We start from the raw sequence: 15,973 nt of genomic DNA, 5'->3' as shown, positions 1-15,973 counted from the left end.
AAATATAGCTGACTAAGTTCTCATGGTGTCATTTAGCATTTTTCTTTATCCTATATTGCCTGTAAACTGGTAGTTAGATCTAGGGCCTGATTAAATTCAATTAAGGTTCATCTTTTTTGTTCTTTTTTTTTAAAAAGAAATTCTCCCATGGGTGGGTGGTGCTATGTATGTTTTAGAAAAAAGGAAAAAAAAAATCTTGAGTTCATACCGATATTTCAAATTTAGGTTAAAAGTTAAAGAGTTTTTTTCTTTTTTCTTTTTTGGAGACGGAGTCTCGCTCTGTCGCCCAGGCTGGAGTGCAGTGGCCTGATCTCGGCTCACTGCAAGCTCCGCCTCCCGGGTTTACGCCATTCTCCTGCCTCAGCCTCCCGAGTAGCTGGGACTACAGGCGCCCGCCACCTCGCCCGGCTAGTTTTTTGTATTTTTTAGTAGAGACGGGGTTTCACCATGTTAGCCAGGATGGTCTGGATCTCCTGACCTCGTGATCCGCCCATCTCGGCCTCCCAAAGTGCTGGGATTACAGGCTTGAGCCACTGCCCCCGGCCAAAAGTTAAAGAGTTTTCACAAATCATCTTGGGTATGTGTATTTATATATCTTCTATGCTAAAACATCCTAGTCCCTAATGAATTAGCATAATTACTTATTTGCTTTATCTGTATGTATATATGCGTATGTTTTTCAAATAGTTTTAAAATAGCAATACTATTTCCACTTTTGTAAGATCACTGAGTGTGATTTAAAACTTTTATTGTTCTTTTTGTATTTAGTATTTACCCTACTAGGGATAGTTAAAATATTATTTTGAAGTCAGTAGAATAATTATCTGTATGGTTGTACTATTAAACTTGAAACTTCTTTAGTTTTTTTTTTTCCAGCTTTCTATTTTTTTCTTTTTAGTTTTGTTTTTTTTTAATTACATAAAACATTATTAATGTTCCAGTGTCAAAACAAGATACATTCAGAGAGACTTATTTTCATTTTCTTCACTCCTCTTTTTCTCTTCCTTTCCATAATAATTTATTATTTTATTTTTATTATATATATTTTTTTCCATTGGTTTCTTTGTGGAAAATTCATGAAAATGTGTGTGTGTGTTTGTGTGTGTACACACACATGTATATATACACACACATAAAAATATATCCTCATTCTTATACAAATATTATACATATTCTTCTTAACATTGTTTTTCAACAAAATTTCATGTAAATGTCTAAGAAGTCACTCCATAGTAGAGAGAGATCTTCATTCCTTTTTATAGCTGCATACTAATTCATTCAGTGCGTAAACTGTGACATCCAACCTCATATTGACAAATATTTGAGTTATTTACAATCTTTGCTGTTATAAATAGTGTTGTGATGAATATTTTTGTGGAAACATCCCTTCATGTGTTTGTTATGTTTTGGCCTTGCTGTATTTAGGGTAGATTTCTGTCTTAAAGTAGGAATGGGCCAAAGTGGATAGGTCAGAGAGTAAATGCCTACATAGGTGTGCAGTTAAAAAGGCAATTTCAATGTGGTGGTAAGTGCTGTAACATTCTCTATTTTTAAAAAAATTAATGAACGATTGTCCCTGTCTCCAGTTTCTCTCTATTACTAGAGGACAGTGGGCTGGAAGTGGGAGTATGTATAAAGGTTTTATTAAAGGGCAGAGATGTGAAGTTTTTTTCCTTATTTCATAGTTCTATAAGCTAATTTTCAAAAGCAGAATTATTTGGGCAGTTGGGCATAAGAGCAAAGCTTTTTAAAAAACTTTTAGGTTCATGGGTACATGTTCAGGTTTGTTACATAGGTAAACTTGTGTCATGGAGGTTTGTTTTACAGATTATTTTGTCACCCAGGTACTAAGCCTGGTACCCAGTAATTTTTTTTGATTCTCTCCCTCTTCCCACCCGCCACTCTCAGTAGGCCCAAGTGTCTGTTGTTCTCCTTTTTGTGTCCATGTGTTCTCATCGTTTAGCTCCCACTAATAAGTGAGAACATGCGGTATTTGGTTTTCTGTTCGTGTGTTAGTTTCCTGAGGATAATGGCCTCCAGCTCCACCCATGTTCCCGCAGAAGACATGATCTCATTCTCTTTTATGGCGGTGTAGTGTTCCGTGGTGCATATGTACTTTTTCTTTATCCAATCTGTCATTGATGAGCATTTAGGTTGATTCTATGTCTTTGCTATTGTGAATGGTGCTGCATGAACATTCACGTGCATATGTCTTTATGGTAGAATGATTTATATGTCTTTGGGTGTATACCCAGTAATGGAATTGCTGGGTCATATGGTAGTTCTGTTTTTAGCTCTTTGAGGAATCACCACTCTGCTTTCCACAATGGTTGAACTAATTTACACTCCCGCCAACAGTGTAGAAGTGTTCCCTTTTCTCTGCAACCTTGCCAGCATCTGTTATTTTTTAACTTTTTTATCGTAGTCATTCTGACTGGTGTGATATGGTATCTCATTATGGTTTTGATTTGCATTTCTGTAATGATCAGTGTTGTTGAGCTTTTTTCCATTTACTTGTTGGCCACATGTATATCTTCTTTTGAAAAGTGTGTGTTTGTGTCCTTTGTTCACTTTTTAAATGTTTTTCTTGTATTTTAAAATTGTTTAAGTTCTTTATAGATGCTAGATATTAGACCTTTGTGTGATGTATAGTTTGCAAATATTTTCTTCCATTCTGTAGGGTGTTTGTTTAAATGCAGAAGCTCTTAAGTTTAATTAGGTCCCACTTGTCAGTTTTTGCTTTTGTTGCAATTGCTTTTGGCATCTTTGTCATGAAATCTTTGCCCATTGCCTAGGTTGTCTTACAGGATTTTTATAGTTTTCAGTTTTACATGTAAGTCTTTAAACCACCTTGAGTTGATTTTTGTCTATGATGTAAGGAAGGTGGGTCCAGTTTCAGTCTTCTGCATATGGCTAGCCAGTTATCATAGCACCATTTATTGAATAGTTTTCCCATTGCTTGTTTTTGTCAGCTTTATAAAAGATCAAACAGTTGTAGGTGTGCAGCCTTATTTCTGGGCTCTCTATTTTGTTCCATTGGTCTGTGTGTCTGTTTTTGTACCAGTTACAGTGCTGGTTTGGTAGCCGTGCAGTAGTTGGAAGTCGGGTAACATCATGCCTCCATCTTTGTTCCTTTTGTCTGGGATTGCCTTGGCTCTTCAGGCTCTTTTTTGGTTCCACATGGATTTTAAAATAGTTTTTTCTAGTTCTGTGAAAAATGTCAATGGTAGTTTCATTGGGATTGCATTGAATCTACAAATTACTTTGGATAGTATGGCCGTTTTAATGATATTGATTCTTCTTATCCATGAGCTAGAATTTTTTTTTCCATAGAGCAAAAGATTTTTAAAGGTCTTTAATTTTGTAATTGTGTTTTAAAGGCTTATTCCAATTTATACTGCCACTAGCAATCAAAGAGTTAGGTTTTACTTGTACCTCTTGCCAATAATGGATATTTTTATTTAATCTTTTCTACCTTGGCAAATAAACTTAAAAATGCTATCTTTGCTTTAATTAGTATTTGATATCCTAATGATTAATCTGTTTCTATCAGTTCTTTATATAGAAAAGATATTAACTACAATTTATTGGCCATTTCTTAGCCATTTCTCTCTAAATTTTGTTGTCAAATAGGTTGATTTTTTTTTTCTCTAAGAAATGTAAAACTACATTTCTTAGCCATTTCTCTCTAAATTTTGTTGTCAAATAGGTTGATTTTTTTTTTTTCTGCTTTCTTCTATTACTTAAGTTAGGAAAATCCTTCCTCCAAAGGGTTGGTAAATAATTCTAGTTTCTTCTAGGCTATCTGTGGTTATACTCTTAATACTTTATTTCATCTCTCTTATTTGAATATATAGAATGAGATGAAGCTTTTTAAACTCCCTTCTCCCACAAATTTGGTAATCTTTTTTCCTAGCACTAAATAACAATTCTCTTTAACTTGTTGTTTAATGATGCATCCTCTAAAATATATTAAATTCTTAAGTAATGTGTTTCATTGTATCTATTCCTATATATTTTATTAATAACTTTATAATTTAGCATCAGATCTTTTATTCCTTGTTTCTGGAGCATACCATCTTGTCTGAGGGTAATGAACACAACTGAAAATTATAATGTGTCATCTTGGGTCTAGGATGTATTTGGCAATTATATTGTCCAGTGGTTTTCTAACTTATTAGGGAAAAAGGGAAGAATACTTTGGGCAGGTTGTTTATTTTGGCAACGTATTTTCAGTAATCACCTTATATTCTCCATATGTTTTGGGCAGCATGCAGGAGGGTGAGGTGGGAAACTATGACTTTTTAAAAAAGTAATTGTTAGTGTCTTCTTTTTCTTCCTTGAGCTTTAAAAACAGTGACAAAGTCCGGCCTTCCCATTTTACAGTTGAAGTAACAGACTTGTTTGACATTCTTATTAATGATAGTGATTGGTGGAGATTTACTTTCAAGGGGATGGATTTTTTCATAATGGGGAATACTAATAAAATTTAAAATATACACCTAGATACAGCATATTGCTGTAATACTTGATTTGGGTAGTTTTATAGATTTGCGCAGAGATGCATCAGCTCCCTGGTGTAAATGCTGAATTGTATAAAACGAATGTTTTTATAATACTTCTCTGCCTCAGTGGTATGGCTTTCTCTCCAGAGTTGATCACTAACTGACATCTTTTTAAAGGAATAGCTGGGTTGAGGTTTGCTTTTTTTTAGGTGGGGAGGTGCTGTGTCGTCTGTTGTCCTGTGTCCAAGAGAGCTGAAGTTTTTTCCCCCTTATACAGGACCCTATATGAAGGTATATATAATATATATATAATATTAGGAGATTGAAGGGTCTTTTGAGGATGGGACCCTCTGTGGCTGCCACAGCTCCATCAAGAATAAGGAAAGTTCAGGTAATATGTGGGGAAGGTGATGCCTTACCTAGCACCAGGTTTCCTTAAGTATAGCCTATTCAGGCTTAGCTCCCCAAGCTCTTCTAAAGTTAGGTTTCTATAATCAATTATTACCAATTGTATGTGTAAACAGTCTTTAGAATATAAAATTACAGCTAATGAATTTAATTATTCTTGTCTCACTCCAGATAGACCAAACTAGTATTAGCTAAAGATAAAAATCAAGTAATGTGAAGAAGACTTAGCAAATTCATAAAGAATTCTGCATTTACTTACCTGTTTATCTCTGTAGTTGTTCTGATATATGTGATTTTCTACAAACCTCACATTATACACTTTGGCATCGTGTTCGGTGTTGGAATGGGAAAGAATAAAAATAAAGCTAGCTAACATTTCATGAATACAGGGTGAGAATCCTGTGAGGAAGAGTCTAATATTAGATCCATTTTAGAAGTGAGGAAACTGTAGAGAAGTTAAATGTGACCTTCTACAAGTTTTACTGAATTAATAGAATTTGGCCAGGTGCAGTGGCTCATGTCTGTAATCCTACCACTCTGGGAGGCCAAGGCGGGAGGATCACCTGAGGTCAGGAGTTCGAGACCAGCCTGGCCAACACAGTGAAACCCTGTCTCTACTAAAAATACAAAAAAAATTAGCCGGGCGTGGTGGCACATGCCTGTAGTCCTAGCTACTTGGGAGACTGAGGCAGAATTGCTTGAATCCAGGAGGCAGAGATTTCAGTGAGCTAAGATCACGCCACTACACTCCAGCCTGGGTGAAAGAGCGAGATTCTGTCTCAAAAAAAAAAAACAGAAAAAAGAAAATTTTAGCCTACTTTAAGAATGTATATGTAAACATGTTCTGCTAATCTTGTCTCTTTACAGAATATTTTACAGGTTTTGTAATGTTCATTTTTTATTTTATTTTACAGCTCATAACTGCTGTATTTTAATAATATTTTATTACTAATATAAAATATCATTTGTCTATTTCACCATTCCCCAAAATATTTTGTCATGAAATTTATCTTAGGGCTTTGTTTCTTAAGGAAAATGTACTTAAAATGAAGGTATTTTTGGCTTCATGTTCAGATTGGCTCTATATTTTGTGGTGTTTCTCTTTGTTTTCCCTTTAAAACTGGGCTAAAATGTTAGTTATTCTCTATAGTTGGGCCCTGGGTCAACCTATGTAAGACATATCTTATTTGAAGAATAGTTGAAAATAAGTATTTTTTTTTTTCAGTGAGATTTAAATATATTCTGTCAATGGTTGACTTGGGGTTCAGAAATGAAAATTTAGAATAATACTTTTAACTGCTAGAGCATTAAAAGAGCTCATTATTTATTTCTTGCAGAAATGTAGACAACCAATTTCCTGGGCAAGTTGCTCCACCTGGATTCCCAGTGTATCCCGCGTTTAGCCCACTGCAGATGCTGTGGTGGCAACAGATGTATGCTCATCAGTATTATATGCAGTAGTAAGTTAATCTGAGTTCATTTTTTAAATTACTCACTGTGTTACTTGCTTTATTTTCTTTTTATCCTAAGTAAGTTGATTTGGGATTTCATTTTTTTATGTATTTAATGTTGTTTTGACTAAAGGAAAAAGGGTTCACCTCCAGTTCACATGAGCTAACCCTGCCCTTGGCTCCTCCCTATCTTCCCTAATTACATTTAGCAGTATTCAGATTCTTTAATACAACATTTTATAAATTCAAGAGGAGAAAACTTAGGAATGTTTCACTGGAAGGCAGCAAATGTACATGAAGAGTTAGTCAAATAAAAAAAGGGGGCCGGGCGCGGTGGCTCAAGCCTGTAATCCCAGCACTTTGGGAGGCCGAGACGGGTGGATCACGAGGTCAGGAGATCAAGACCATCCTGGCTAACACGGTGAAACCCCATCTCTACTAAAAAAAATACAAAAAACTAGCCGGGCGAGGTGGCGGGCGCCTGTAGTCCCAGCTACTCGGGAGGCTGAGGCAGGAGAATGGCGTGAACCCGGGAGGCGGAGCTTGCAGTGAGCTGAGATCTGACCACTGCACTCCAGCCTGGGCGACAGAGCGAGACTCTGTCTCAAAAAAAAAAAAAAAAAAAAAGGGATAGAATCATGTCAGGGAGGCCATAGCTTATGTAGGGCTCAAATGTGGCTAATATGCTTACTGGACTCTCAGTATTTAGTCCGTTTTGATTCTGGTCAGCATGGAACAGTCCTAGCATTGAGGACAGTTTCTCAGCCTTCATTCTCCTCAACTCATTCTGCATTCATTTAACATTGATTAGCTTCTCTTTACCGTTCTCCTCTCCTTGTTTCTGTGATTCTTTTGTCTTCCGTATCTTTTTACCTTTCTGTGTCCTTTAATAGCTCATTTTATTAACATATCTTTCTCAGTTCATCATGTGTTTGTTACTACGTGCTTCTCAGCACTCATAGTCGGTAGAGAGGATGGGATTTAGTTGTGGGGTAGTTCTCTTGGATTTCTTTTTTGTATGGCCTTAGTTGTTAGCTCTCTGTGAATGAATCCTGGTTCTTCATCTCCTGTGCTTCATCCTGTGTCTCTGCTTTATTGTTGGAAGATTTCCATAGGGGAATGAGCCTTTACCTCAAATTCAGTGCATCTAAAATTCGATTCCTCTGTTCCTTAAGTGCCTTCTCCTTTCTCACTTCTTTGTCAGTGATACTAGCTCTCTTCTTATTACCCAAGCTCTTAACCGTAAACAGCTTTGATTCTGGCTTCTGTTACTCCTGAAAGCAGTATTTTATGAAGATGAGTTAATAGAGCTTTTGTCCTTCCCCATATGCTACCTCCAATGTTTCACCAGGTCTTTTCTCATTCTAAGTCCACTTGACTTCAATAGCTTTCTCCTTTTAGTCTTTTCACTATATTTCCTTATACTACTGCTGGGTTACTTTTTTTTTTTTTTCCTTCCTTCCTTCCTTCCTTCCTTCCTTCCTTCCTTCCTTCCTTCCTTCCTTCCTTCCTTCCTTCCTCCCTCCCTCCCTCCCTCCCTCCCTCCCTCCCTCCCTCCCTTGACAGAGTCTCACTCTGTTGCCTAGGCTGGAGTGCAGTAGCATAATCTTGGCTCACTGCAACCTCTGCCTCCCGGGTTCAAGCGATTCTCATGCCTCAGCCTCCCAGGAGCTGAGATTACAGATGTATGCCACCACACCTGGGTAACTTTTGTATTTTTAGTAGAGACGGGGGTTTGCCACACTGGCCAGGCTGATCTTGAACTCCTGGCCTCAAGTGATCCATCCGCCCGCCTCGACCACCCAAAGTGCCAGGATTACAGGCCTGAGCCACCATGCCTGGTTTGCCAGGTTACATTTCTTAACACATAATTAAGTCAGTCATTCCCGCAGCCACCCAGATATCCTCTGATTCTCTTGCCCACTGTGAAGTCTACATCCTCAGACTTTTCCCCATAAAGCTAAGCTGCTTTATGAACCTTGTATCCTAAGGCTCTCTTTCATAAGCCCTTGGCTCCAGGCAGGATATTCGTACCTTACATGTTGCCATGGTAATGGTTATCATTTGAGTGACTGCTTTGTGCTCAGTACTTTGCTGGATGCTGTACCCCACCTTGTCTCGTTTGTGAACCTTACGAGAACTATGTGAGATAAGAGGAGCTTATTATGCTTGCTGCTAAATCATATACTCTTATGCGCATCATTTAACTTCAGAGCCTTAGTTTCTCCCCTTGAAAATAAAGTAACTCACCTGTGTATCAGAATATTCATGAAGTAGGAAGTGTTTTCTAAACTAAAAAGCCCTATACAGATACAAGATATTAGCATACTGGCTTAAATAGGATTTTGTAGCCTGGGAACCATTTATTTAACTTTCCTGTGCTCCCTTGATTGTTAACTTCTTCTTGTCGAAAAATTTAAAAACATAACAAGGTAGAGTAGTAAAAGGAATCTGTGTGTACCTATCACCCAGCTTTGACATTTATCAATTCATGTTAGTCTTATTTTACAACTTTCTTCCTTCTGTTGGATAATTTAAAGCAAATCCAAGATATATTATCACTTTTCTGGGAAATTTATTCTTTACTGGGAAATTTTAAGCAATCAAATTATAAGCAAACCTCAGAATCACAATTCTTTCTAACTTGACAAGGACCAGTGGTCCCCAGTTGGAGTTCTTCCAAATCAGTATTGGGGTGAAAGGGTTGTTACCTGAGATGTATTTAGGATTTTAGGATACTAGTACAAATCATTTATCACTGGCAGTAGACACACAATGTAATAATAGCATGTATTTTTAGACAAGCCTTTCAAAACATGGGTCTGAGGGAGAGGTAGGTGGTGAGCTTGGGAGTATTCATCCCATGTAGAATAACAAAAGGGGGCATTCATGAAAAGGTTTGGACATCTCATTAGCTTATAAGGTAATTGATTGAAAGAGAGAGTAGTGGTTAACATGGCTGCTCTCACATCTTTTGCCTTTCCCCTGTCATCTTACACTACCAGGCTAAGAGAACATCCTTTCCTGTGTGACATCTACCATCAACCTTGGCTCCACTTTTCCATTGGAATTTGTTTTTACCTAAGAAATGTGGTACAGGAGTTGGGATATTCCATATTAGGTTTATGAAAAATACATATAGCTCCCCAAGAAGTTTTAAAAAATATGGTATGGTAAAGTTTTTTTTTTTTCTTTTTAATATTTATTTTGGTGACTATTTCAGTCAAGCTGCAGTTTCAGCTCAGGCCACATCAAATGTCAACCCAACCCAGCCTACTACTTCACAGCCTCTAAATTTGGCACATGTTCCTGGAGAAGAACCCCCACCAGCTCCAAACCTAGTGGCCCAAGAAAATCGACCCATGAATGAGAATGTTCAAATGAATGCACAGGGAGGTCCAGTACTAAATGAAGAAGACTTCAATCGAGACTGGCTAGACTGGATGTACACGTTCTCACGAGCTGCGATTCTCCTTAGCATTGTATACTTCTATTCTTCTTTTAGTCGGTTTATCATGGTAATGGGAGCCATGCTGCTGGTTTATTTGTGAGTGATGTTCATTAACTTTTTGTGGTTTAATGTCTGAAACTATTCAGCACAGAATCTGGTGTAGGGTAGTCTGTTGTGAATGTTGAGTGAAGGAATTTGAATGCTGGACTTTAGATATCTGGCATGTTTTTGATGCCAAAAGCAAGGGCAGGTTTTGTTGAGTGAGAATGTTTATCAGAATTATTTAGAAGCGGATTTTTTGTTTACTGTATTTTATAAAAATTGTTCATTCAGTGAGATATACTCTATCCGTTATTTAGAACTTAAGAAGTGTATGATGCACTCCTGCATAACGTTGTCCTCTTTCATTAGACTTACCAATAGTAAGTCCTATAGGTATAAGCCAGATTTTTTTCATAAGTAGACTGTTTTTCCCCTGCTCCCTTCTCTCCAAGGGGCAAACAGATATCTAAGTTGTATTTCATTTTGAAAAATACCAAAAGAGATTTATGATTCCTGATATGTTTTATTAACTAACATAGAGCCAGTGAAGTTCATGATAGACTTAGAGATTTGAGTTGGTTTTGTTTTGCTGTCATTGCTTTGAGAAGGGTGGTTCCCTGTCCTGAAGTGGGAGATTTGGTCTTTTTATTTATTGTAGTTCTAATCATTTTTCTCTTATAGGACACTAATAACATTTTATAGTGTTACAAATAAAAACAACTGTGACTTATTTTATTTTCTCTTTATTTTACTGAACAGACACCAAGCTGGATGGTTTCCTTTTAGGCAAGAAGGAGGTCATCAGCAGGCTCCCAACAATAATGCTGAAGTTAACAATGATGGGCAAAATGCAAACAACTTGGAACTTGAAGAAATGGTATGTGATTGAAGCTTTTGTATACTTAAGTTATTGAGATTTTCCCAGCACTGTATGGGACCAGTGTGATGAAAGAAGATTGGATGTTCCATAAGTATTTGTGAAATGGTATGTGAAAGAAAGCTAACATAAATTGTGATGGTTTCATTTGGGAGAGCTTAGAATATAATACCAAATCAGTCATATATTATAACTAAATGGGAAGAAGTAACTTTTTTTTCTTGAAAATAGTCAATAAATAAAATTATACACATGGTAAGAATTTATTGTATTGCATTGGCAGTTGTCCCCTTTAAACTAGAACACTGAGAAATTTACCAATTTTGGCCTTAAAGATTTCTAATGACCACATATGTACCACTTCATATTCCTTTGTTCTACAAAGAATTTAACTGTCTTCTATTATGAGCTAATGCTCGTTCACATCACTCAGGAGTATGTTTCTTGTTTTGCTTGAAAGGAGCGTCTTATGGATGATGGGCTTGAAGATGAGAGTGGAGAAGATGCAGGTGAAGATGCCAGTGCAGTTCAAAGGCCTGGATTAATGGCTTCAGCTTGGTCTTTCATCACCACCTTCTTTACTTCACTAATACCAGAGGGGCCTCCCCAGGTTGCCAATTGACCTGAAAAACTGTGCCAGCTACAAGGAGGGTCTGACTTTAGGAAAGTGGTTTAAATAACAGTGCAATTTCAAAAAAATTTATAACTTTCTTTTGATCATCATGTACAGAGGTGTTTTTTTTTTTCTTTAGGCTTCTCATGCATATGAATATTTTAAGCACAAATGGACTACTAAATGTCTGAATTTTTTTTTTAAGATCCTAACAGAACATAGTGTAACAATATTGGTCTTCCAGGTGTTATTCATTTCAATTATGTGTAGTATACCAGGACAGACCTATTTTCATGTCTTATTTCTTTAAAGAGCTGCTTCATTGGCCGGGCGCCATGGCTCACGTCTGTAATCCCAGCACTTTGGGAGGCCGAGGCGGGTGGATTACTTGAGGTCAGGAGTTCGAGACCAGCCTGGCAAACATGGCGAAACCCCGTCTCTACTAAAAATACAAAAAAATTAGCCGGGTGTTGTGGCACGTGCCTGTAATCCCAGCTACTCGGGAGGCTGAGGCAGGAGGATTGCTTGAACTCAGGAGGCGGAGGTTGCAGTGAGCTGAGATTGGGTCACTGCACTCCAGCCTGGGTGACAGAGTGAGACTCAGTCTCAAAAAAAAAAAAAAAAAAAAAAAGAGCTGCTTCACATGTAAATGTCTATAGCTAGTAGCCTGGCCCTTTAATGTTTAATTTGAATAAATATATCTATTTTCTGTGAATTATCTTGAAAGTTTTAAACAGAATGACCTCATAGTTTTTAATAAAGAATATTATTTACCTAAAATGTGCTAGTAGCATCTTGCCCAGCCATAAAGCAATAAACTTCTCAATAATCTTAATTTTGACATTTGAATAAATAATGGAAACTTTCTATTTTAAGGGCATGTATCCCATCAATTGGAATCAGTACCTTAACAGAAAAAGGCAGCTCTTCAATGGAATTAACGTGATATAAAATGTTTGATATAGGCAGTACTTTTATAAAAAAAAGATATGCTGGAAATTGCTCAGTGTAATTTTTTAAATAAAAAGTCAATTATGGTAAACAGTTTTAAGGGGTATTTGTTCAAACTCTTCACCCATTACATGCAAAAATTATATAAATTTTAGTAGTTGTTTGGAAGGGTTGCTGAAGTCTTAAAAGTCATTTACACCTCTTTCCATCCCAGATGGATATCTCCTAGTTAGATTGTCTGAAACCTCATTAGTTTGTTTAAAAATCCCTGTGAAAGCCAAGTTAATGTATCATGAGAAGGCAGTAAGTTTCTTACGGGATAGCTAAATAAAAGAAATACGGGCAGGAGAACTTTATCTCACATGAAATGCATTATAAAATTATGAGTGTGGTACTGGCCCAGGAAAAAAAATTATGTATATGATTAGATAACAGAGAAGATTAAGAAAGCATCAATAAATTATTTTCTGATTTGTTTACTTATAATGATAAAAGTGAATTATCAGGGATGACTAGTTAGTTAACCATTTGAAAAGTAAAGTTAGATTTCTATTTATAAATGTCAAGACATCGTGATTGAATATGAACAACCAAATCATGAGAATACTAAGAATATATAGGTGAATATATAACATTGGAGTCAGAGGACACTTTTATGGCAGAGTCTTTAAAGATTGCTGAGAATATAATGTTTTGACATAAGTAATTTAAAGGCAAATAATTAGAGCGAAAAAAATAGAAAAGGTAATAAATGAAGTCTTAAATTCAGTCCAGTAAAAAAAAATTTGTATCCAGTAAAAGAAGAAAAAAAAGCACTCCAATAGGAAATGGGTAATAAAGATGAAAAAAAGTATCTAGTAGTTAAAACTACCAAATTCATAAGATGATATTCAGTGTTGGTGAAACTGTAGGGGAATTTAAAATAGAATATAGCCATTCCAGCAAGTATCAGATTTTCAAAATGTGCACAGAATCATTCAGTGTCATCCTGTTATTCCTAGAATACAAATCAGACTAATAATGAACATGGCTTACAAAATCCTGAAAGGTTGTGCCCTCGCTTCCTGTCAGTTTGAGCTGCCCCTTAATTCCTGTTTGAGCTGGGCTGCTCTAACTCCAGCACCTTCCAGCCCCGGACTTTTTAAATTGCTATTCTTTTTGCTGCAAACACACAGTTTCTTCCTTCTCTGCCTCACTAGCACTAATGACTCATCAGATCTCAGCATAATTGCCAGTTCTTTGGGAGGCTTTTCCCTGGAAGCACAGTTTATTACTTTGCCGTTAACACTGTTGCAGTTTACATTTATTTCCTTATTTCTCTCACCATATAGAAGGGATGAAGTTGGGGAGAATCTGGTATTTAGTTCAGTCCTGGATGAGTGCCAGCAGAAGTTTGAAAGGATGTTATGCATGTGTGAGATTTAGCTTTCCAGATATTCATTGCATTGTTGGTAATTAGAAAAAAATCAGAATTAGCAGATGTTCAGCAGAGTGAGCTATGGCCACATTTGAACACTGTTTGGGTCCATGATTAGGGATGGCTTATTTCAAGACTGATGTAATTATTGCATCCAGAAGAAAGGTCTGGATTTTAACCTGGAAGCTAAATAGATAAACTACCAAAGCTGGCAGAAATGCTCCATGGGTCAGAGCCTAAAGCGGGTACAGGGTGGGGAGAGAATTCTGAGTTAATTATGAGACTGATCAGTTTCATTTCTCTTGGGAGCTGGAGAGAAGAGAATTGGAGCTGTAGAACTCATTGAGGGTGGGCAGCATCGTGGGGACACCCCTCTGGAGGAAATGAGCAAGTCCCTGCCTCCTAGCAGCAGGCTGGGGCCTAAGGAGAAAGATCCTGGTTATAAACTCCTGTGAAGGGATGTTGTCACAGGTTCTAAGAACACGGAATTTGTGAGCCACTGTTATTTTCTCTACATTGTTAATTCCCTTGTGTTAGCCTCACATTCATTAAGTCTTTGTCAAAAACTACAGCCCAATGTCAGCTGTGTTTTGGATGATTCAGGGAGGGACTGTGTCCATTCTGGGGCCAGATGGTATCTAGGTGGCTGGGGTAATCCAAACACTGGTCTTAAGGCCAGATTGTGACTAGTAACAACCTGTTTCTGGAATATAAACACTTCTAGGACTTATTACATTATTATACATTACCATAAAGACTAGACCTTCTACAGTGAGAGGGTCAGATTATGTTAGGTGGGTAAAAGAAAAGAGTGATCTGTAGGGCTGGAGAATTGGAGACATTCGCATCATATTTTGTTAACATAATTAGATGCCACAGCTCACCAGTATTGTAACTGGTTTCTCTGGCTCTTTCTACCATCACTATTGAAATTAGGCTTTTCAAATTTGTGGGAGGAAAGACCATATTTGGAGTTTCAAATATACAGTCCCAGTGGCAGTTTTTGCCTCACTGTTTTGTTGTTGTTGTTTGCTTGTTTGTTTTGAGACGGAGTCTCACTCTATCACCCAGGCTGGAGTGCAGTGGCACTATTTCGGCTCACTGCAACCTCTGCCTCCTGGGTTCAAGCAATTCTCTGCCTCACACTCCCAAGTAGCTGGGATTACAGGTACCTGCCAACACGCCCAGCTAATTTTTGTATTTTTAGTACAGATAGGGTTTCACCATTTTGGCCAGGCTGGTCCTGAACTCCTGACCTCATGATCCACCTGCCTTGGCTTCCCAAAGTGCTGGGATTAACAGTTGTGAGCCACTGCGTCCGGCCTTGCCTCACTGTTAAAAGACTATAATGTGATGTGATATACGAGCTTTTTCGAAGTCCGGTGTACGTCAGACCCTAAGGCGTGCAGTATCCGGAATGGTGTTGCTGGATGTGCAAAACTGCCAGGCTCTGGCATGTGGTATTCTCATCTACCAGATCATTCCTTGGGCTCACTTCTGCGGGTGGTATTGCTAGCACTGCACATTGGAACTGCAACTTGGGAAAGTGATAGAAACCGACTGCATGATAGGTACAAAGTAAGTTTGTTGTATTTTATACACATTAATATTTTGGATGTTTCAATATTTAAACATTTCACAAAGGAAAATCAATGATAATGCTTCTTGAATGTGTTGTGAACAATGCAAGCCTTTTATTAAAAATTATGGAATATTCAAAAGAAATGTTTTTCTTACAGAGAGCAGAGAATAATTACTCAGGGTTCCTGTGTCAAGGCCTCTAGGGCCCCTTTACTGTCTAGAATTCTTAGTAAGTGGAAAACCTTTCCCAAGCACACAACCTAGATCCCTCACATGCACAGTTCACAGTAGGATTAGCACTCCTATGAGAATCTAGTACCACTGTTAATCTGACAGGAGGTGGAGCTCAGGTGGTAATGCTTGCCGGCTTGCCACTCACCTCCTGCTGTGTGGCCCAGTTCCTAACAGGCTACTGACCAGTACTTGTTCACAGCCTGGGGACTGGCGACCCCTGAGTAAATGGAATTAAAGTATTCTGAAGTCCTTGAATTGTCTTGAAAGTGAAGATGGTGGAGGCACTGATTTATATTAGAAATGAATAAATCGGCCGGGCGCGGTGGCTCAAGCCTGTAATCCCAGCACTTTGGGAGGCCGAGACGGGTGGATCACGAGGTCAGGAGATCGAGACCATCCTGGCTAACACAGTGAAACCCCGTCTCTACTGAAAAATACAAAAA

General features: G+C 37.7%; 1 protein-coding gene across 3 annotated transcripts in view; it reads left to right on the top strand.

The window, feature by feature from the left end:
* HERPUD2 (HERPUD family member 2) overlaps positions 1 to 12,389 on the top strand; it is a 54,710-nt gene extending 42,321 nt beyond the window's left edge. For 2 of the 3 annotated variants that reach the window (XM_009203113.4, XM_031665356.1), the window contains 4 exons: positions 6,251 to 6,373; positions 9,588 to 9,911; positions 10,617 to 10,734; positions 11,195 to 12,389. In XM_009203113.4, the coding sequence (XP_009201377.1) occupies positions 6,251 to 6,373; positions 9,588 to 9,911; positions 10,617 to 10,734; positions 11,195 to 11,356 (727 nt within the window). In that variant the 3' untranslated portion in view covers positions 11,357 to 12,389. The remainder of the gene's footprint in view (positions 1 to 6,250; positions 6,374 to 9,587; positions 9,912 to 10,616; positions 10,735 to 11,194) is intronic. The other variant, XM_021935900.2, reaches the window with a different exon arrangement.
* The last annotated feature ends 3,584 nt before the right edge of the window (positions 12,390 to 15,973 follow it).

The sequence above is a fragment of the Papio anubis genome, chromosome 4 (assembly GCF_008728515.1).
Source record: "Papio anubis isolate 15944 chromosome 4, Panubis1.0, whole genome shotgun sequence".
Lineage (NCBI taxonomy): Eukaryota > Metazoa > Chordata > Mammalia > Primates > Cercopithecidae > Papio > Papio anubis.
Note: the sequence above shows the minus strand (reverse complement) of the source record. Positions and strands in the feature narration are given on the sequence as shown.